Genomic DNA, 24258 nt, shown 5'->3' with positions numbered 1-24258 from the left:
ACCCTCCTCACTGCCCACCCCTGGCCCAGGCTGCATCCTGCTGTGTTAACAGTTTGGACTCCTTTAAGTCTGGAGTGCAACTTTTCAAATCAGTCCTACTGGAGAATTTACAAACAGTAAGCTGCATTGAAGTATTCAACTTGAAAAGTTTGACAGACTCGCGTTCACAGAACCTTCACCACAGTCATCTGTGGCTCATTTCAGTCGATCTCGGAACCTCCTGCGCCCTGCGCCCTGTCCCTCCCTCCACTCTGCCTGCAGAGAAAGGCTGGCCTGCTCTTCAGTTACCACTAGCTTCAACTCCTTATGAAAGGAACCACGCAACAGGTTCTCCTTTGTGGACTGCGTTTGTTTGTTTAGTAGCTATTGGAGACAGGGTTTCTCTGTGTAGCCCTGACTGTCCTAGAGCTTGCTCTATAGACCAGGCTGGCCTCAAACTCAGAGAGAACCTCCTGCCTTTGCCTCCCAAGGGCCAGGACTAAAGGTATGTGCCACAATGGCCACACAGCATACTTTTATTTAATTAATTAGTTAATAAATTAGTGAACAGGGAGAGGTGTGCGCGTGTTACGTGTATGGCTGTTGGAGGGTAATTTTTGGGAGCTGGTTCTCTCCTTCCACCATGTGCATCCCAGGGATTAAACTCTGGTCATCAGGCTTGGCAGCAAGAACCTTTGCCCACTGAGCCATTTTGCTGTGTTCTTTTGTATCTAGTTTCCTTAGCTCAGATTGAGTTTGATGTTTAGGCATAGTTTTGCATGTATCAATCTGGTTCTGGCCTGTGTGCGCTCTACAAATGTGTGTACACGTGTGTAGAGACATGCTCACCTACGTGGAATGTGTGGAGGTTAGAGATTGACACTGTGTGTCTTCCTCTATCACTCTGTACCTAATACTTGGAGACAGGGTCTCTTCACTGAAACTGTAACTGGCCAAGTGTTACACCTGGGAGCCAGAGGCAGGTGGATCTCTGTGAGTTTGAAGCCACCTTTGTCTGCATAGACAGTTCCAGGTCATTCAGGGCTGTATAATAAAATCCTGTCTCAAAACAATAAGAAACACACATGGGGCTGAAGAGATGGTTCATTGGTTAAGAGCACTGGCTGCTCTTCCAGAGGTCCTGAGTTCAATTCCCAGCAACCACACAGTGGCTCACAACCATCTGTAATGGGATCAAATGCCCTCTTCTGGTGCGTCTGTGGACAGTGACAGTGCACTCACATAAAATAAATAAATAAATTTTAAAAAAAAAAAAAAAAAAAAAAAACAAGAAACACACACATTCAATAGAAAAACAGAACCTGTAACTCGTCATTTTGGCTAGACTAGGCTTTCTGACCAGTGAGCTCCTGGGATCCTGCTGTCTCTGTCTCCCCAGTGCTGGGATGACAGGTGTGGGCTACTATGTCAGTGTTTTAACAGGAGTGCTGGGAATCCTTATGCTTACACAAGCATACTTACTAAGCCGTGTCTCTCCAGATCTTTTACATTGCTGCATGGTGCTCCATTATATGGCTTTTTTTTTTTTTTTAAAGACTTTTTGTTTAAGACAGGGTCTTGTGTGGCCTGGGCTAGCCTGGAGTTTGTTACATAGTGGTGGATACAGCTGAACTCCTGATTCTCCCACCCTACCTCCCAGTGCCGGAACCACAGGCATGTGACACTGTGCCCTGCTGGAAATGCTGCATTTGTCTGTCTATCCGTTTGCTGATACACACTGGGCTGTGTTGCAGTTTGAGGCCATGAAGAATGAGCCGCTGGTAGCATTCTGGTGCAGCTCTGTGCTGACACAGCCTTGCACCATCTCATCTATGTGCCCAGTGACCAAGGCTGAGAAACAAACGCCTGTCGCCTGCGCCCTCAGTCTGCCACAGAGTCTCTCTCATGAGGCAGCTCTCAGTCCTCACTCATTTTTATTAGGCGGCTTCCTGTCTCACTGTTAGTCATAAAACCTTATATTTTGCACATAAATCTACACAAGGACTGAACTTTTACTGCTAGATGATCTACACCCAAGTACTGAGTGTCTTCCCGTTCTGAGTTTTACCGTTTTATTTCTTTTAATTATATCTTTTGAATAGCAGGCAGTTTTAATTTTGATAAAAATTATCTAATTTTTTTTCTTTTTTGACAACTGAATCCACAGCTTAGTGTGGGCTAGGCAAGTGGCCCAGCACTGAACCAGAGCCCTGGCCCAAGTTCAATAGTTTTGAATTTTTCAGCTCATTCTCCTTCCTTCTTCCCTTCCTTGCTTATGAGCACGCTCTCTTTCCTTCTCCCTCCCCCATTTTGTTTTTTCTATGTAGCTCTGGCTGTCCTAGAACTCAATCTGTAGATCCAGCTGGTCTTGAACTCACAAAGATCCTGCCTCCCAAGTGCCAGGATGCTTCAGCTCATGCATCTTATAGCCTACCTTACAGTCTTTGTCCATGTACCTTCTGCGGGTTTGTTTGATTTTTGAAACTCTATCCCATGCTGGCCTTAAACTCATGGGAATCCTCCTGCCTGAGTTTCCCAAGTGCTGAAATTACTACTGTGAGCCATCATACCTAATGGTGTTCTTTCAACTTATAAAAAAACTGTATAATTATAACTCTTTTTATTAATTCAAACAGGGTTTTCTTTTTACATCCTATCCATGTCTTGTGTCTGTAGCTTTTTGCTCTAAATTGCTCTGTAGCATTTTATGACATCACCCTGCCTCTTGCCCCCTCACCCCTACCCTCCATCTATGACATCACCCTGCCTCTTGCCCCCTCACCCCTACCCTCCATCTATGACATCACCCTGCCTCTTGCCCCTCACCCCCATCCTCCATCTATGACAATCACCCTGCCTCTTGCCCCCTCACCCCCATCCTCCATCTATGATATCACCATACCTCTTGCCCCCTCACCCCCATCCTCCATCTATGATATCACCATACCTCTTGCCCCCTCACCCCCATCCTCCATCTATGACATCACCCTGCCTCTTGCCCCTCACCCCATCCTCCATCTATGACATCACCCTGCCTCTTGCCCCTCACCCCCATCCTCCATCTATGACATCACCCTGCCTCTTGCCCCTCACCCCTACCCTCCATCTATGACATCACCCTGCCTCTTGCCCACTCATCCCCACCCTCAGGGTAGAAGTTCACTCCCTCTAGCTGCTTGGTCCAAAACAATGCGTGTCTCTAATGAACTGTGTAGACTATAAAGGGAAGGGAAGGTGTGCTGAGTGCAACAACACTCTTGTGTAGCTTAAGTCAATCACATTACCAGGCTTTCCAGAGCGGTTGCACCATCTACCTCCTGCCTGCAAAACTACAGGTTACAAGAGTTTTATATTCTGACCAGCATTAGACATTATTCAGCTTTCGAATTCTTGTCAAAGAGGGAGAAACAGACATTTTGTTTTAACTTGAGTATTTTGTAGCCTGAGAGTTTGTTTGTCTTCTTACACCTAGTCTCAGTGGTTTCTTAATTCTTTAAAATGCCTGTTACAGTTCTTCACTGTTTCCTGTTGAGATACTGAAACCTCTACTTGGTTCTCTCCCTCTCCGCACAGGGTCTCACATAGCCCAATCCGGCCTTGAACTCAGACCTTCCAATTCTGCTACCACCCACCCTGGCCGTACTGGGATTTCAGGTGTGCAGCCTAATGGCTCCATTCTGGGGATCAAAGCAGGGCTTCCTGCACGCTAAGCCAGCACTCTGCCGACCAAGCCCACCAGGGTACCGCATTCTTTCTCGACTGCAGCTCTTTGTATGTTCTACACATCAACCCTTGCACGTTGCTAACACTGACGCTTTTTTTCCTGGAATAGTCTCTGTATGTTAATTTTGTCTGTGCTATCCTTAATAACACAAGGTCTTTACATTGAGTTTAAAGAAGTTCAGCATTTTTTCCCTATGATTTTCTGGGATCACTGTGTTTATCCTTTGTTTGTTTAACAATCTCATGTAGCCCAGGCTGGCCTTAAATTGGCTCTGTAGCTGAGGATGATCCTTCTTCCTGCACCTTCCAGGCACTGAGACTGCAGTGCACCGCCATGTCTGGCACTGCCTAGGATGTCTGCGGTTAAGGTTTGTCTCTTCCCTTCTCTTAGATGCCTCCTCTTGACTGTCAGCTTAATTAGAACCAGAAGTTTCTAGGAGATTAATAAAAGGCTTTTCCCGGTATGTCTCTGAGGATATTTCCAAGGAGACCTAATGGGAAGATGGGGACATGGCAGCATCTCCCAGGCTGGAGGCCTGGAGAGAACAGAAGCAGCAAAGGAGACCGCAGTGGACACCTTTCCGTTTCCTGATTGCCATGCTGTCACTTGCTCCACTCAGTTACAGCTGCCCAGCCACAGCGGACAAGAGGCTCAGAAGCAAGAGCCAAGTCACTAATTCCTCTCTCTGCTGCTCTGGGGCATTTGTCACAGTGACCAGAACTACAATTAGCACTGTCACAAAGGCATTCTCTTATTTTCTCCTAACTGACCACATTCCTTGGGATCTTCTAAAAACTTTCTTGTTAAGTATGTGTTCATAATGCTTGTGCGCACTCGCGCAGGTGTTCAGGGAGGATAAGCAAGTGGGACCGGGCCCCACCCCACCTCACCCCAAGCTTGAGTGACAGATTCACATGATATGGGTTCTGGGAATGGAACCCTGGTCCTTGGCAAGAGGCAGTGCATGCATGCTGCTAACTGCAGAGCCATCCCCAGCCCTGACCCTGAAAGCTTGAGGCTTCGATAAGTCTCCCTTTGTGTGTGGATTTCACTGAAACAGCTCTCCTCAGCCTCTTTAGTGAGGCGTGTGTCCTCTCTGCTTTTTTTTTTTTTTTTTTTTTTTTTTTTTTTTTTTTTTTGAGACAGGGTTTCTCTGTGTAGCTCTGGTTGCCCTGGAACTCATTCTGTAGACCAGGCTGGCCTTGAACTCAGAAATCCACCTGCCTCTACTTCCCAAGTGCTGGGATTAAAGGCGTGCGCCACCACCGCCCGGCCCTCTCTGCTCTTGGTATTGCTATCACACTCACTAAACTCCTGTATACAGGGCTTCTGTCTCTGCTCTCTAGTTTTCAAATTGTTCCTTTTTTAATTCCTGTGTTAGTATCAACACTACCACTTTCACTGTCTAACATTAAAAATGTCTTCATACGTGAGAGGGCAAGAACCTCTCCTCACTATGGAGAGAAATCAATCAGGATTTATGCAGCTTCAAAGATGCAGGAGGAGCTGCATCAAGTCCAGGGAGGGAAAGGACAATGGCAAAGGTCAGATGTCTAGACAGGAGGGCTACAGCATGAGTTCTGACCCTGAGAGGGGAGTGGGTGACTAAGGCAGTCAATCGCACAAGAGGAAACAGGACTTTCCCAATTCCTCACCACACATACAGCAGAGAAAGCCCAGGAAGTCTGGGGCTGAGTGTGGCTCAGCTGGAGGATACTTGCCTTGCACACATGGAGCCCTGGGTTCGATACCCAGCACCACATGAAGATGAGGGGTGGTGACGCTCACATGTAATCCCAGCATACAGGAGGTGGAGGCAGAAGAATCAGCAGTGCAAAGTCATCCTTGGCTACACAGGGAGTTTTAGGTCAGTCTGGGCCACATGAGACCTTGTCTCAAAGAAAATTTAAAAAGTGATTCTAGAACAGCTTGCTGGTGGCTTTTTCTAACAGTCCACAAACTGACCCAAAAATGCAAATTCATTCTTTGTGACAAGGGCAACTCCACGTATTTTCACTTTATTTATAATTAGACTGTACCTACTTATCAGAAGTCTACAGAAGAAATGACTGAATGATAAGAATTTGACTTAAGCAAAACCGGAAGGAGCTTTCTCCTAGAGTGCACTGCAAACTCCAGTCTCTCTTGAGCAGTTGGCAGATCGTGCCTCGGTGAGCGGCTGGCCTCCGACAGTCCTCTCCACTCACACATGCCATTCTAACCCGTGCTCTAGAATCAGGACGTGTCCAGTACTGCCTTTAAACGGGCATGGTATGGAATCACTATTCTTGCCTAAGGTTCCAACCTGAGTCAGCTCAGCCATGAGATCGGCTGGCTGCAGCCTGTGCCCCGAGGAGCTCTACAGTGGGGACCAATACACACCGACAGCAGTATGACGTCTGACATACTTTCACAGTAAGATGCCTGGGAATTTGGGGTGGGGTACGGCTCAAACAGCAATACTCTCCTGAATGATGTATACACTATCGCTTCCAATTTACTTGTACAGAGATCTCCACCCCCATCTTTCATTCTGTTTCCTCTGAGGTAAACTTGTAACTCCAGAAGAAGATTCTCTGCCCTCAGTTGGCTATGGTCAGAAATGCTACCGATGGGCAAGCAGAAGGAAAGATAGCTACAGACAAAAGGACTCTGTCTCACGCAGGTAGAGTATCAGACCCTAGACACCAAGTACTGAGACCAGAATGCAGGCCTGTCTCCACTCAGGACCAACTCACTTTAAGTCTTCCCATGGGAGTGGTGGCATAGGCCTTTAATCATCATAGACAGAGGCAGAGGCAAGCAGAGCTCTGTGAGTTTGAGGACAGCCTGGTCTAGCCAGCCCCAGGCTAGCCACAGCTGCATCATGAGATCCTGTCTTAAAATAAACAAAAACCCCAAACCCTGAGTTTTCCCATCTGTAAAACTGGTTAAGAATGGTCTAGAATTTACAACTCCAGGAGTGTGATTTGAAACAAGGTTTTGATAATGTGTTAAGCCTCGTGAGTCTCAACTTTAAAATGTGGACGTACTACCAAAACACCTAACGGGCCAAAGCATGCACGCAAGTGTGTTGTGGAGGCGCACACTGGCAGTCTGTGATCTAGGGAAATGGAGGCATTAGATAAAGCATTCAAGATCATTCCCAGCTACAAAGGCAGTTTGAGGCCAGCCTGGGCTACTTAAGGCCCTGTTCTCACAAAAGTGTAGGATGCATGAGCTCAGCTCATGAATCTTCAGAATATTTTAGTAGGTCTGGAGAGATGGTTCTTTACTTAAGAGCACTGGCTGCTCTTCCAGAGGACCCAGCTTCAGCTCCCAGCACCCACATGGTGGCTCTCTTAGGTAATACTCTATTGCTGTGAAGAGATGCCACAACCCCGGCAACTCTTATAAAAGAGAAACATTTTATAATGGCTTATAGTTCAGAAGTTTAGTTCCTTATCATCCTGATGAAAAGCAAGGTGGCATGCAGGCAGACGTGGTACTGGAGAGGTACCAGAGAGTTCTACATTTAGATGGGCAGGCAGCAGGAAGAGAGTGACACCGGGCCTGACTTAAGCATTAGAACCACAAAGCTCGCCAGCCCCCAGTGACACACTTCCTCTAACAAGGACACACCTACCCCAACAAGTTTGCACTTCTAATACTGCCAGTCCCTGGTGACCAAGCATTCAAATATATGAGCCTATGAGGACCAGTATTATTCAAACCCTACAGGAACTCACATCTGTCTGTAACTGATTTATGCACGTCATGTATGCACGTCGTGCACACACAGGAACTCATGTCTGTCTGGAACTGATGTATGCATGTCGTGTATGCATGTCATACACACAGGAACTCAGATCTGTGTGTAACTGATGTATGCATGTCATGTATGCACGTCGTGCACACACAGGAACTCATGTCTGTCTGGAACTGATGTATGCATGTCATGTATGCATGTCATACACACAGGAACTCACATCTGTCTGTAACTGATGTATGCATGTCGTGCACACACAGGAACTCACGTCTGTCTGGAACTGATGTATGCACGTCATGCACATACATATGCTCAGGCACACATGTGTACACATAAGTTTCTTTTAAAAATGTTTTCAAAGTGCTGCCAGATCATGAGAGCCATGAGAGAAGAACAACAATATGAACACATGTGCTTATGCCAAAGTCCTGACAAGCAGAATGTGAGGACCAGCCTGCGCAATAAATGCTTCCTGCTGCTGATTTTACACTCACTCCCTGCCAGTGACTGCTCTTCTGTATGGATGTGCACTGGCGTGCATTCCAGTGTACGCATGGGTATAGACATCTTTATTAATGTTCTTCATGTCAGTACGTACATTCACCTCACCTGTTTCAGTGGCTCCAGCATGTCCCTCCAGCGGAGACACCGTTACAACCACACTAAAAGAGCTACAGGCCTCCTTCCCAAAACCAAACTCCAAGGTGCTCTAGGCCTCCTGTGTGAGTTTTCTGCATGAAGCCTGGGCATATCCTGCCATGCCCGGCCCACTCTCCCCAGCGCACCCTCCCCAGCACACCCTTTCCACAACCACCCAAGGCCATAGGAAAGAGTGCTTGGAAGTCTGCTGAACTACTTAGGAACAGTTACAAGAGGGGAAAAAAGCAGGGGACACTGGTGCGACTCTCTTAGCGTGTTATTCCATTTCTGTAGGAAGCAAAACTGCTGCTGGCTTTATGCCTTTGGCAACTAAAACCTGATTAAACAGTATTATGTTTAAACTTGTGAGTTTGAGGCTGGAGAGATGGTATGGAGCACTTGTTGTTCTTACAGGGGACTCGGGTCTGGTTCCCAGCACCCACATGGCAGCTGTACTCTAGTTCTAGGGGATCTGACACCCTCTGTTTTCCTCTGAGACCGGGCTTCTCTGTGTGGCCCTGGCTGTCCTGAAACTCACTCTGTAGACGAGGTTGGGCTCAAACCCAGAGATCCACCTGCCTCTGCCTCCCAAATACTGGGATTAAAAATGTGCCCCACCATGACCAGGAATATTATAACTTTGATATAGAATTGAGTTTTATGTGCTACAGGAGAAGGATTTAACTTGACTTTTTCTGACTAAATCAGAGAATGTCTGAAACTAAAGTAGGATAGTCCATCTTTGCCCTTAGATCTGAACACTCCTGTCTCTCACACTCGTGCCCTGCAGCAAGCAGACTCACCAACCTCTTCCTGTGCCAGTGTCCCACTGACTGACTGTGGCTCTGCAAGAGAGCTGAAGGTTAGAACGGTAAAAGTCTCTCGCTTGCTTTACTTTGTTTGTTTGTTTGTTTGTTTTGTTTTGTTTTAAAAAGAAAATTGGGTCTGGAAATCGGCTTAGCAATTAAGAGCACTTTTGTTCTTATAGAGGATCGAGGCTCCATCTCCAGCACCACATGGTGACTCACAATCATCTGTAACTGTAGTACCAGGGCATCTGATGCCCCTTATGTCCTCTATGAACAATAGGCACACACATGGTGCACTTGCATACATGCAGGAAAAAATGCTCATATATATATATAAAATAATATTAATCTTTTTAAAAGAATTACAATTATTTATTTTGTGTGTATGTGTGTGTGTGTACAAGCTTGCTATAGTGCACACATGGAAGTCAAAGGACAAACTGTAGGAGTCTGTTCTCTCCTTCCACCACATAGGTGCTAGGACTCAAATTCAGGTCACCAGGCTTGGCAGCAAGCACCTTTACTCACTGAGCCATCTTGCCAGCCCTAACTTCATTTTAAAATAAAGACTTTAATGAAACGTACTTACACTATTTTTTAAAATACATAAAAATAAAATTTGCATTTAAGTAGACAGGTCTTCTGACTTCGGGCAAATACATATACCTGTAAGGGCAAGACCTGGAACAAGATGTTCTGAATTTCATCATCCTAGAAAATCCCTTCAAGTTTCCATAATCCTCTAGATAGATCAACCACAGATTAACCCTTTCTAGAACTTAATCTAAATGGAATCACACTATTTGTTGTCTCCTGTAATGGGACCTTGATCCCTATTCACTGATAAGTGATATTCCACAGTGCACTACAGCAGTGTGCTCCCTCATCACTAACAGAGTGCTCCCTCATCACTAACAGTGTGCTCCCTTATCACTAACAGAGCAGTGTGCTCCCTCATCACTAACAGAACAGTGTGCTCCCTCATCACTAACAGAGTGCTCCCTCATCACTAACAGTGTGCTCCCTCATCACTAGCAGAACAGTGTGCTCCCTCATCACTAACAGTGTGCTCCCTCATCACTAGCAGAACAGTGTGCTCCCTCATCACTAACAGTGTGCTCCCTCATCACTAGCAGAACAGTGTGCTCCCTTATCACTAACAGAACAGTGTGCTCCCTCATCACTAACAGTGTGCTCCCTTATCACTAACAGTGTGCTCCCTCATCACTAACAGAACAGTGTGCTCCCTCATCACTAACAGTGTGCTCCCTCATCACTAACAGAACAGTGTGCTCCCTCATCACTAACAGAACAGTGTGCTCCCTCATCACTAACAGTGTGCTCCCTCATCACTAGCAGAACAGTGTGCTCCCTCATCACTAACAGAACAGTGTGCTCCCTCATCACTAACAGAACAGTGTGCTCCCTCATCACTAACAGAACAGTGTGCTCCCTCATCACTAACAGAGCAGTGTGCTCCCTCATCACTAACAGAACAGTGTGCTCCTTCATCACTAACAGTGTGCTCCCTCATCACTAACAGAGCAGTGTGCTCCCTCATCACTAACAGAGCAGTGTGCTCCCTCATCACTAACAGAACGGTGTGCTCCCTCATCACTAACAGAACAGTGTGCTCCCTCATCACTAACAGAGTGCTCCCTCATCACTAACAGAGTGCTCCCTCATCACTAACAGAACGGTGTGCTCCCTCATCACTAACAGATTTTGAAGGTGTTTTCCGTACATGCCTATTGCGAATAAATTTGCCATAGACATTTGTTTTCAAATCTCTTCGCAGACAGAAGTTTTCATTTCTCAGGAGTAAATAGTTATTGACAAATACACATGTATGTGTAACTTCTTACAAGTTGTTTTCTAAGATTGAGGTGTCCTGAACTTCAAACACTGTCTTGCTAGGAGCTCTGTGGGCCTTATGAGTGGGCCCATAGTATGGCTTGCTCTCAGAGAGACCTTGACACCTAAGGCGCAGCCTTTCGATGACTTGACTGCTTACCCGGTGTTGAGAGCTTTCCACTTCAGGGTGGCGACTCTGATGCCCTCGTTTCCCCATCATGCCTGCTCTGCCACTTCTTCTATGTCATCCCAGGGCAGAGCCCTAGACAGGAATCCTCGGTATCTCTGCCCTGCCTGTGACAGCTCAGGCTCACTGGAATCCTCCCACAGATGTCTGTGGGCCACTCCACAAATTCCCATAATTTCAAATGCCCCGAATGCTTGCTGCTCCTGGTCTCTTTAACTAACAGAAACCACCAAAGCCTGTCCCATAGTGACCTCTGAAAGTGGTGCCCTGGCAGGAGGATGGGAGGCTTTGGGGCTCCCTTGGGGGTTTCCTTCGCAGGTGCTAAAATCTACACACACACCCCTCGTTTGACACAGCGCTTTGATACAGCGCTTTAGTTAATTTTGTCTGCATGAACAATTCATGGAGCTGAAGCCACTTCTGACACTGGTTACTCTGTCACCATAGGGAGCAGAAAATCTAAGCCAGTGGCTCTCAGCCTGTGAGTCACAACCCCCGATGGACTGTGTAGCAGATCTCGTGCATAGCAGATATTTACATTAGGATTCATAACAGTAGAAAATTACAGTTACAAAGGAGTAACAAAAATAATTTTATGGTTGGGGGTCACCACAACATGAGGAACTGTATTAAAGGGTCACAGCATCAGGAAGGTTGAGAACTGCTGTCTAAGCCAAATACCACCCTCCACTTCACTTCCTGAAGAGATTTCTTTTCTTATTTATCTATGTGTGGGTGTTTAAGTGCATGTGTGTAGGAGTAATTGCAGAAGCCAGAGGGGTGGTGGATCCGCTGGAGCTGCAGTTACAGGTGGGTGGGAGCCACCCAGTGTGGGTGCTGAGAACTGACCTCAGGACCTTTGGAAGAGCAGCACGCACTCTTAACCACTGAGCCATCTCCAGTCCCTCCACTTTGTTTTTATGAGAGAGAGCTAAGAGTTAATATGTTACTATGTCCTACGTCTATTAGCTCAATTCAGCCTGTCCTTTTTAAGTATCAGACACAGTTTCCAACCGACTTGCTCCAGGAGATTTTCAGTAGCAATCAGATCAGCAGCACGTATTTTGGGGCCCTTCTGGTTACAATTGTTAAATAGGAAACTGAAGGGACTTACTATAATTGCTAAACACTGTGGCAAAAATGTTTAAGGATCTTAGCATGTAGAGAGAAATACTGCAAGGAATAAGGAATAACAGAACTTTAGCATGAATAGTTTTCATGAAACAGGACACTGGAATCATTTCTAGGAAGAGACACCTACCTCTTAGCCAGAGTGATGGCCCAGATAAACAATCAGGGCAAAGAGAAACACAAGCGCTTCATCCCCACTTGGAAAGGATGAAATGGAAAGATGCCTGAAGCTTTCTAACCCTGTGGACTACACTGGTTTGCTTTTTAATTTATAAAAATAACTGCAAAAGACAGTTGTGTATGTTCTCACTACGTTATAAATACAATTCTACAGTTCGCATATGCATGTGAATGTGTGTGTGTGAGTGTATATATGCATGTGTGTATGTGAATGAATGTATATATGTGCCTAAGTGTGTATGTGCATGAGCGTATATACACATGTATGTGTATTATTTATGTGTGTGTGAGTGTGGGAGCATGCATGTATGTGTATATGTGTGTTATGTATATGTGTGTATAAGTGTACATGTACGTTTGTATGATGTATGTTAGTGTATGTGAGTGTGTATGTGTATATGCATGTGTGTTTGTGCATGTATGTGAAATATATATGGGTATATGTGCATAATGTATGCATGTGAAAATGTGTGTATATGAGTGTATGTATATGTGTGTGTTTGTATATGTGTGTGTGTAAAGGAGTTTGTTAGTGTACTTGAGTGTGTATATGTATGTGATTGTGTATGTATTAGTATATGTGTATGTGTGCATGTGCCTATATGAGTATATTATATGTATGTATGCAGGTGAGTGTATACACGTGTGTTAGTGTATGTGAGTGTGTATATGTGCATGCGAGTATATGCATATGTATGTATATGTGCCTCTGTGTGTGTGGGGGGGGTGCTGGGGATTGCACCCAAGGTTACATGGTAGGTCACAACTTTATCAACAGCCATGTTTCCAGAGGTGGGGGGAGGGAGAGGAAGAGGGAGAGAGAGAGAGAATTTTTAATTTTAAGACAAGATTACAATGATGTGCCCAGGCTGTCCTTGAACTCACTATGTAGCCCAGGATGGCCTTGAACTCTCTGACAGTTCCTGAGCTTTTGGCTCTTTTTGTGCCAGCTCCTGAGTAGCTCTGATGAAGACCTGGGCCACCAGCTCAGCTTATCTACTTTTGAAACAGTGTCCTGGCATGGAGCCCACACCGGCTTCAGATTAGCTGCTGGGTTTGTACGTGTGTGCCACAACATGTGGTTTCTATGCTATTTTTTGTCTGTAATAACTTTTTTAAAAGATTTGTTTATTTTACTTTTTGTTTTTCTGAGTCAGGGACTTACTGTGTTGCTCTGGCTGACCTGGATCTCTATGTAGACCAGGTTAGCCCTAAACTCACAGAGATCCTCCTGCCTCTGCCTCCCAAGTGCTGGGCTTCTCTTTTTTTTTTTTTAAACTCAAAACACTTTATTTATCAGTATTTGTATATACATATATACTTATACATGTATACATATATACATACATGTATGAATAATAAATAATAAGATGTATTTGAAAAGTATGGGGGGTTGGGAAGAGTGGGAGGAAGAAGAGAAAGGGAAAAATTATGTAAATACAGTGCTCATATATGAAATTCTCAAAAAGGAATCCAGTTTTTTAAAATGTTCAATAGATTAACTAGCATTTTACAATATGAAAATAAATATGACCTATAATTATGTTGAAGGACATTTTAACTCACTACAAACTTTGAAGTTTTTTTTTTTTTTTTTTTTTTTTTCGAGACAGGGTTTCTCTGTGTAGCCCTGGCTGTCCTGGAACTCACTCTGTAGACCAGGCTGGCCTCGAACTCAGAAATCCGCCTGCCTCTGCCTCCCAAGTGCTGGGATTACAGGCATGCGCCACCACTGCCCAGCAACTTTGAAGTTTAAAATGAAATCAATAAAAATTATTTTACCCAGCATACTAACAAAAACCACAATAACTTTTTATAATTCAAAATACTTCTGAGAACAAGAAAATGGATTGTCAGAAGCTAAGTCAGCAGAGCCAGGGGGACACTGTGTGTTGTTTCTTTTAGAGAAATAAAGCTGGGCTTCTTTTAGAGGTTTTTCTCCCTCTCTTTCTTACCCTGTCTCTGAGAATCCTTTCTCTTTTTATCAAGTAGAATACAGAATTAAATTCTCTTTTCAGTATTTGTTATAGTTTTCTATATGAAGTGGGTCTTAAAGATGAAAATCAGAGTTCAACTCCAGCTCAACTGTGTGACCCTGGTAGATTAATTAAGTGCTGGGGTTTGTCCAACTGGAAAATGAAGATTAATAACATCTTCTCAGACCAGTATCAAGAATTAAATTAGATGAAATAAAATGTCTATATTGTCTGCCTGAATGCCTGACATTATGGGTCTTCCATAATGCTAATTCCTTTTTACTTCTCTAGGAAAATATTATTTGATCCTTAGTCATGACTTAGATGGGGTAGGGGGAGGGGCCTCTGTTTCTTGTACACGTTTTCCACTGACATAGAGCCACCATTCGGAATTCTACACTGTCTGATACAAACACTCCTTGCCTTGGAATACTAAATCTTAACTCTAAAAATAAATCAAGGCAGAAAAAAATTGAATAACTTCTTAAACACAAAGTAGTGATAATTATAAACTAAGCTTTTTTTTTTTTTTTTTTTTTTTTTTTTTTTAAATAACAGTCTCATGTAGCCTAGGATGATCTTGAACTCACTATATAGCCAAGGACAACCCTGAACTTCACCTCCTGAGTACTGGGATTACAGGTGTGAAGCACCATGCCGAGTTGTACTTGGTGTTGGGCTTTGTCTGTACTAAGTAAGTACTCTCCTGAGCTCCAGGCCCAGCTCCAGGCCCAGCTCCAGTCCGAGCTAACCATTTAAGAGGCACAAACAATCCATACAAAGCAATAAAGATTTAACACAGTATTTTAAATTTCATCTTAAAATATGCACGTAGTTCGGACCATGTGAGGAAATACCTGGGCATCAGCTGTCTTCAGGGCAATAGCTGTCTGTTAGGACCTTAGTATCGTGGTGAGCAGTCCCCAGCTGCCTCCTCCGCCTCAGCTTACCCTGGGCCCAGAGACTGACCCTACCCTCTAGATCAGTTATACACTGATGTCCGGGAGCTGTCGGAAAAGATACAACTGGCCTTGACTCATACATCAGTGGGAATCAGACTCGGCAACACAGTGTTTCCTAAAGCAGGCTAAGATTAAACAAACAGCCAAAGAAAAGCCATGAGGGCTTCTCTATGTGAGGCTTTAAGCTATAGCCAAGACCAGAGTGTACAATGACAGAGGTCAAGTAATGCCATCGTGTCAACTGCACGCCTGTGACTCAGAGAACATTGGGGAACAGAAGCCAGAGCAGTCGGGCCATGAGGGAGATACCATGTTACACCTGAAACTCATATGAAGATAAGAGGTTGGGGGTTGCTGGGTCACTGATACTTCAGTTCGGTGTGAGTTCAAAACCAAAGAACCGCAGTGGTGAAGGAGACAATGTTTCCTCAGGAGAAAATAAAACAAAGACAACATCAAACTGAAAATACAAGGAAAAAGTAGAGATGGAATTCGGGGGGCAGAAAAACCAACAACCAACCCAAAGCAGTAACTGAGAAGTAAAGGGCGGGGCACTTTGCTAATAAAAAAGACAGGAGCCTTCAGAAACTAGAAATGCAAATGCGGGCACAGGTCTGAAGTAAAGAGTAGCACATGCTCACTGGGCTCATAGAGGAAGCTGAGATCTGCCACAGCATGCAGGGGGAAGGGGAAGCATCAACGTTCTCAAGCCCCAGCAACTAGAACGGTTCGGTAGGATTGCAGCTACATGGTAAAGCTGCAGGCTTGGGGTGAACTACAGTGACCATACTTACTGGAGTCTTCCCATTGGAGTAAGTGTAGCTTCCAGGCAGAATAATACAAAAATCCCAGGACCAGAAAGAGGCAGAGGGCTAGCAGCAGATTGCGCACAAATACCAAGAGTCCCATCTTCACATGACTCACAATTTCCTACATGACCTAAAAACAAACAGAAAAAGCCATTAGGATATTAAGCAATCGTCCTCCACATAGTGAAGAAACTATAAAGACAGGTTCCAAGTGCATGACAACCGCTGAGTCCCAGCAGGGCGCCTGTCTCAAGGGAACATCTCTAGTCGTACATGTCCTCGTTCAACAGCAGATTTCTGGCAATTATAAGCCCTCAAATAAGTTTTGTGAAAATTTATTTTTATTTCATGTATATTGAGTGTTTTGTCTGCATGTGTGTATGTGTGTACACCATGCGTATGCTTGGTGTCAGCAGAGGCCAGAAGATAGCATCAGATCCCTTGAAACTGGAGCTACAGATGACTGGGAGCTGCCAAGTGGATGCTGGAACTGAACCTGGGTCCTTGGCAAGATCAGCAAGTGTTTTTAATGACCAAGCCAACTCTCCAGCCTTTTGATTTCTTAAGAAAAGATTTTAAAAGATTTACCTATGTTTATTTGCGGGTGTACTACATGACTGCATGCTCACCACATGCAGTCAGGTACCAGGGATGCTAGAAGAGGGCATCAGATACCCTGTTAAATGGAGTTACAGGCAGTTGTGAGTGGCCCAGTATAGGTGCTGGGAACCCAATCTGGATCCTCCGGAAAAGCAATCCATGCTCTTAACCACTGAGCCACCTCGCTAGCCCTTTTAAAATTATGTGTGCACTTGGGTGTATGGTGGGACATGTACACATGTATGTGCAGGTGTCTCCAGAGTCCAGAAGATGACCTCAGATTCGCCAGAGCTGGAGTTATGGGTGGCTGAGAGCTAGGAGCAAAAGTGCAGCCCCCTGCAAGAGTAGTAAGCACTGTTAACCCCTAACTATCTCTCCAGCTCTCAAGTAACTCCTCCGGTATATGCCTTCCCACCGTCACTGCGCTAACCACGATGCTACTGTATTAGGACAAATCGGCGTATGTTCTCTGCAACCATTTGGCACACAGCACCATTGTTTGGTTCTGTTTCGAATTTTCAAGACAGTGTCTCTCTAACACCTAAACCTAAGCTGACCTAGAACTTGGCCTGTGTAGCCCAGACTGGCCCCAAAGCTATAATCCTTCTGTCTCAGCCTCCGGGTGCTGGCTGAGGCTTCAAGCACGTGCCACCACTCCCAGCTCATAATCATGTCTAACATAAGATTCATTTTCTTCTGTTGCTAAAACAAGGTAGGAGCAGACTAAACAGTTTATGGTAAAACACATTTATTATCTCAGAGTCCTGGAGGCCAACACCCCCACTATGGAGTAGCCCTGCTAGGCCCTTGGTGCATCACAGGCTACACCCTGCCCAGAAACTCCCAAGAAGAACCTCAGTCCATGCTCACTCCAGCTGCTGCCCGAATCTCCTCCCTGCAGCTGGCTTGTAGGAAGGACCAGCCTTTGCTCCTGCTGTCTTTCTCCAGCCTTCTCCATGACCCCATCAGTCCTGCAGGCTAAGCCTCTCTCACTTTCGTTTGCCCTTCAGTAGCAGCTTGCTTCTGTTTTCAGCTAGAAAAATTCCTTCACTTTTCAGGGCTCCTGTGACTATACTGGGCCCATCTACATAATCCAGGCTAACTGCCTTCTTTAAAGGCTCACAATCTTCATTATTTCTAGAAAGACTCTTTGCCAAGTGAGGTAACATATTTACTGGCTTCAGGGACCACTCTGCTAACAGAGCTCTTGTTCCATTCTAAATTCTGCTCTGTCGGGGAAGCCCCTCCCTGCTACCCTTCAGGCTGCTCTCAGTCTCACCAGTGCCCTGTGCACTGACCGCCACCTCATTTCCCTTCCAGAGCCTGTCAGAACCCATTTTCCATCCACTTTGCTGCCTTTTGTACACCCTTTGATACAAACTTGATTGTATCCATGGTTCAAGACTTCCCTGGATCACACTCTGACCACCCCCCCCAGTCCCAATCACTTAACCCAGTTACCAAATAACATGAAAAAGGCATATGTATAAATATTAATAATGGGCCAGTTCGATGGCTCAGAGGATAACGGAGCTTGCTCCTGAGCCTGAAGATAAGAGTTCACTCCATAGGACCCACGTGGTAGGAGAGAACCAAGTCTTATAAGTTGTCCTCTGACCTCTACACATGCACTAGGGCATGCCCATCCAACCCTAACATACACAGTATAGAAGTGTAATAAAAATGTATCAATAACAAGGTGATACAAAGTTGCAATTTGCAGATGATGGATGTCCCCCTTAGGAAAGCTTTTCCCTTGCAGCTGGGGGAACTCCCTTACTATCCTGAGGAAGACAGTAGAACTAACAGAAAATTCAATAAAGTAGGTAATTATAAGATTAATTTACAGAAAAGTTAAGAACTTCTTTTAAAATGTGCCTAAAACATGCAATTAGAAAATGTAAGATAAGACACTGAAGAGACAGCTCAGCGGTTAAAAGCACTGCCTGCTCTTCCAAAGAACTCAGGTTCAATTCCCAGCAACCACATGGCAGCTCACAACTGTCTGTAGCTCCAGTTCCAAGGCATCTGACACCCTCACACCAAATCACATAAAATAAAATATTAAAAAAAAAAAGAAAATGTAAGATGAAAAGAATTCCATTCATTATGGCAACAAAATCTGTAAAGTACTTAAAAATGAATTCAGAAAGAAATGGACAAGGCTTTCACCAGAGAACACAGCCAACAAGAGAAATTAATGTAGTATGTTCTGGAGAGAGGCACATGTGGACACAGAAGCCAGAGGTGGAGCTCTCACTGAACCTGCAGCTACTGATTGGCCAGTGGAGTCCTCTCCTCCAACTCTGCTTTGGTAACATCTACCTGGAGGCAGCATCCGATCCCAGAGGCTGAGAGCACAATCCCACAGACCCATGCCAGATGTCAATCATAAGCCTCAACCAGATTGCCCAGTACTTTTGACCCAGGGCCTACAATCAGGATTGTCTAGACTGCCTGCCTAGGTTCTACTAATTTCACAGACTAGCTCATGAATCCCAAAGAAAACACTACATTTAGCAGAAGCGATATGCCAGATAACACAAAGGAGACAAGGGGCTTCCATGGCCTATGCAGTTGGCACCTCAAATCTTCACTTGTTAACTCCATCTTTTGGGGGTTTGGGGAAACCTTGCTACATGGAAATGATTATACAGTGGCCGCTGGTATCCAGCTTAATCTCCCCGAAAAGGCTGGAGAGCAAGATTAAAGGTCCCTACCTTCACTCGTACTTTAGTCTCTTCTGGAAAAGTATGGTTTGAATAATGGTCCCCAAAGACTCCTGTGTTTAAATATGTGGTCCATAGCTGGTAGAACTGTTTGGGAAGGATTAGGAGGTGTGGCCTTATTAAAGGCAGTGCATCAGTTGGAGTGAGCTTTAAGATTTCAAAAGACTAAAGTCATTCCCAGTATCCCTCTCTACCTTGCAGATATGACTCAAGGTGTAAGTTCTCAGTTACTGCTCCAGAGACATGCCTGCTTACCTGATGTCTTGCTTCCTGCCAGGATGGCCATGGACGCTAACCCTAGGAAACTGTAAGCCACACATTAAAGGCTTTCTTTTATAAGCTGCTTTGGCCATGGTGTTTTTATCACAGCAATAGAAAAGTAACTGAGGCCAGGAGGTGGTGGCGCACGCCTTTAATCCCAGCACTTGGGAGGCAGAGGCAGGCAGATTTCTGAGTTCGAGGCCAGCCTGGTCTACAGAGTGAGTTCCAGGACAGCCAGGGCTATACAGAGAAACCCTGTCTCAAAAAACCAAAAACAAACAAACAAAAAAAAAAAAAAAAAAAAAAAAAGAAAAGTAACTGAGATAACCAGTCCCCATCCTGTAGCCACACAGCAGAGCCAGCTGTTAATCAAGCCATGAGCACACACTGAGACATCATGTCAGATATTCTAAAGACATTAGGAGTTATGTTATCAGAAGACAGAAGTGAAGACCAAATGTATGTGTTATGATATCGCTGATGAAAATTTACCTTCTCTCATATCAAAACTAACTCCAAGCTGTAATTATTAAGAGACAGGAATAATGACATGGTACAAAATAAACTTGGTGGGACAGTGGATTCTGAAACTGAGCCCCTCAGACAGATGTACAGACATATAGGCATGAGTTTATCTATGCACAAATACACATTTATTCAATGCTAAACATATACAGGCCTGAGTGGCACCATAATCGTTATGCTGGATGCTCCTAGGGAACAGGAGGGGGTGTGACATGTGCATCCTTGGAAGGCATCTGTTTTCCCTGTATACACTTCAGAATTACAACTGTTATGAGTCACAGTATTGCCTCCATAATTGAGATTTACAACATTTCTACACCTTAACTCTTCAATAAATAGTGATGGGTTCTGTGCAGGGCTCAGCTGGTGGGGAGCTTGCTGTTAAGCCTGACGACCTGAGTTCAATCCAGAGATCTACATGGTAGAAGAACCAGACTTTCAGCCAGGCGGTGGTGGCGCACGCCTTTAATCCCAGCACTTGGGAGGCAGAGGCAGGCGGATTTCTGAGTTTGAGGCCAGCCTGGTCTACAGAGTGAGTCCAGGACAGCCAGGGCTACACAGAGAAACCCTGTCTCGAAACACGCCCCCCCCCCCAAAAGAACCAGACTTTTGCTAATTGTCCTCTGACCTCCATGTGTGTGCCACGGCATGTACATATATAAATACTATTTAAAACCAGTCCTGTATAGGAGTGCCCATTAGCAACACCAATTTTAAAAAGATAAAATTAACAACAGTTAATATACCCAATTAGTAAGTATGATGATTTGCATATGCTTGGCCCAAGGAGTGGCACTACTAGGAGGTATGGCCTTGTTGGAGTAGATGTGTCACTGTGGGCATGGGCTTTAGACCCTCATCCTAGCTGCCTGAAAACAGTCTTCTATTTGCCTTCAGATGAAGATGTAGAACTCTCAGCTCCTCCGGCACCATGCCTGCCTGGTGCCATGCTCCTGCCTTGATGATAATGGACTGAACCTCTGAGTCTGTGAGCCAGCTGCAATTAAACATTGTCCTTACGAGTCGCCTTGGTCATGGCATTTGTTCACAGCAGTAAACCTGAGTTAGACGACAAGGAAGCCACAGATCTCGGCCTCTCTTGCAGCATGTCTGCTGGGCCTGGACAGGACGCATGCTGCTCACACAGAAGGGATCCCGGAGGAGGTGTGATGGCAGGATTTTGTAAGCTGTGTGGGTAGGATTTAAAAGAGCCGTTGGGAGACTAGCAAGGGCAGGAAGCTGCTTCTCCTCTTCTGAAAGGGTGAGAAGAGAACACCATGAACACGCTGGTGGGAGAAGACGGTGCTGGATGGGAGCAGTGGGATGCACAGCACAGGTTCCATCATGGTGGCCAGTGGCCAGGGGCTAACATGACTCTCTGACCTCTCCCGCTCATGCTTGGATTGCCAGATGATCCCAGTTGGAAGCCAGAGGGCAAGAAAGTGTGATGTTCAGCACAAAGGCCAGCCACTGCATACAGGAAGGTGGACAGTACATCCTCAAGGGCCAGGGAGCAAATGCAGAACACGACACACCAGTCAGAGAGAATGTAGCTAAGGGCGTGCCCCAACACAGATCAGAGCCTAGACACACTGCTATTTGAAATGATCTAGAGAGAGAGGAGTGTGTATATGTAGAGCCTCACACTGGCAACAACAAATGGGGGTGCCTGGATTTGGGGGTGGAGAGATGACTCAGTGGTTAAGAGTGCTCGATGGTCTTACAAAGGACCTGGGTTCAGCTCTCATAACCAACCAACATAGTAGCTCACAACTATCTGTAACTCCAGTCCCAGGGGAGCCAACATTCTCTTCTGGCCTCCAAGGGTTCCTGCATACACATGGTGCACATAAATTTACATAGGCATGCATACATGCACACACAGAGACAGACAGACAGACAGACAGACAGACAGACAGACAGACAGACAGATGATGGGTGGATGATAGATCTAAAGAAATTAAGTAGATTTGGAGGGGTATATTTCACAATCTATTCATATATTTACTTTCAGTCTTTATAAAAAATCAACATATGAAGTTTTCAAAGTGAAAGAGAAAGCAGAGACTCTGTGGGTCTTTTTTCAGCCTTGAGTGTCCTTCCCCAGAAACCACCTTGTTTTAATAGAGACAGGGTCTCTCACTAAGCAAAGAGCTCACCCATCAGCTAGACTAGCTGAATTGAGAACACAAGAGCCAGCCAACAGGCAGCATTCCGTGTGTGTGTGTGTGTGTGTGTGTGTGTGTGGTGTGTGTGTGTGTGTGGTGTGTGTGTGTGTGTCGGGGTCATTTCCGGTCCTTTCGCTTGCAGAGCAGTACTTTACAGGCTGAGCTGCCTTCTGGGCTCCAGAGGCTTGAACCTCTGGCAGCACAGTGGACTCTGTGTCTTCACTTTCCTCTGAGAACTAAAGAACCAAAAATGTGCAGAATGTTCAATCTGCCGAGAAACACAGTGATTCTAAGGGGCCTCTCTGGGAGGGCAGAAGGGATGATACCAGTGTTGCCTCAATTGGTGCAGCTAGGTGACAACCACAACCTTAGGCTCACAGACATACGACAGTCCATGAGTCAGTCTAGCTGTCGGACCCCTTTATTGAACAAAGAATTCAAGAGCAGCATGTGCTACACACACACCAAGAAACAGTACTTCCTTAGCATGTATGAGGCCCTGGGTTCAATTCCCAGCACCACAGAAACAAAGTGAAACCCAACACCTAGATGTCCAGTGTCCTCACTGCCTTGGGTCCTCTCAGGGGATGAGTTGGGCAGTACATGTGAACATACAGCCAAATATGCACACATGCTACCTGCACTGGCCTTTACATCTTTACATACTGAAAACCATCAGTTCACCCTGATACTTCCAAGTCTTATACAAACCAAATGATTAATCCTAGTCTTTCCCTTTACAGATCATTTAGAAATCCTATCACAACCACTGGCTTCAACATATTCACTTTTCTGTTCTGTGACCCCTTGAACTCTCTGTGGACTTCTGCTTCTCCCCTTCATCTACCTTGCTCAGCTCTAAAGCCTATTTGTTTAACTGAAATATTCAGAAAAGCAGGGAGGAAAAGAACTCATCTGTCTCAAGACTATTGCCCCAAGGGGATGACTTACTACCATTTTGTTCAGCTAGCTGTTTCACAGATCCCTCTGACTTGCCCTCCAAACCCCTCTTCCTTGAGCTGACCATCACAGGTGATATAGAACTCGGCCACTGTCATCTTCATCAGGGCAGCTGTGACATCTGAAAGTGACCTTAAAGATCAGGCCCATTTGATTGACACTTTCTGTCAGAAGAAGTGAGTCAGGAAGATCACTGCACCCTAACCTAACTGCAGATCCCAGCCTCCCTCTCCTACACGGTCCTCTCAGCTGTGTGAGTCAGCCTACATGCACTGCATGTGGCCTTGTGATCTTTGGAGGTGACAAGGGAGTACTCAGAAAGTGGAAGGTTTCCTGAAGTGGGAGAGTCCATCTATGTAGTCACAGGGAGGTGGTTATTCCATTCTGGGGTGGGACTTTCCGGTGGTATGGGTGTTTCAGGGTTACCAACACTCCTGTAAGTAACCTCTCACTCATTCTTTGGACTCTGATGGAATTGTACTTTGGTCTATGGTCAATGCCTTATCAGGGATAAATAGACAGTTGCTCACCTCTGGAAAATTTCACACACAACGGGAGCTCCTCAGAAAGTCTGGTGATGATGCTTGACACTCCCAACACACGTCAAACAAGCCTTAGGAATTTTACCTTCTGGCTCTATCTGAAAGCCTCGCCTCCACCCATCCTATTGAGGAGACTATATTGCCCTGTTCCCAGCCCACTATAATCTTAGGTTCTATAGCCTCATAGAAACCTGTGGCCTCCTCCATCCCCACCCTCCCAACTCACACACAGCAGCCAATATGATTGCCTCCAAGCATAAACTTCCCACCTTCCTTACTTTACTTCCACAAACACTATTCCAGGCTCCTAGCTCTCCTCTCATCCCCATCACCCCAAGTCCCCTCCACAAGCCTCTTTTTCCCAGCAGTCAATTGTCAGTGTTTGAAGTGTGCCCTTCCCACTGGAGGTCAAGCTGAAGCCTTTGCTCCCCACTTGTTCTAAGATGGGGTCTCACTGTATATCCCAGGCTGGGCC

The 24258-nt window shown here is 45.3% G+C and overlaps 1 protein-coding gene across 4 annotated transcripts in view; it reads right to left on the bottom strand.

The window, feature by feature from the left end:
• The window catches only part of St3gal3 (ST3 beta-galactoside alpha-2,3-sialyltransferase 3), a 201324-nt gene that overhangs the window by 158799 nt on the left and 18267 nt on the right, over positions 1–24258 (bottom strand). For all 4 annotated transcript variants that reach the window (XM_034503101.2, XM_034503097.2, XM_034503095.2 and 1 more), the window contains exon 2: positions 15984–16128. In XM_034503101.2, the coding sequence (XP_034358992.1) occupies positions 15984–16098 (115 nt within the window). In that variant the 5' untranslated portion in view covers positions 16099–16128. The remainder of the gene's footprint in view (positions 1–15983; positions 16129–24258) is intronic.

The sequence above is a fragment of the Arvicanthis niloticus genome, chromosome 5 (genome assembly GCF_011762505.2).
Source record: "Arvicanthis niloticus isolate mArvNil1 chromosome 5, mArvNil1.pat.X, whole genome shotgun sequence".
NCBI lineage: Eukaryota > Metazoa > Chordata > Mammalia > Rodentia > Muridae > Arvicanthis > Arvicanthis niloticus.
Note: the sequence above shows the minus strand (reverse complement) of the source record. Positions and strands in the feature narration are given on the sequence as shown.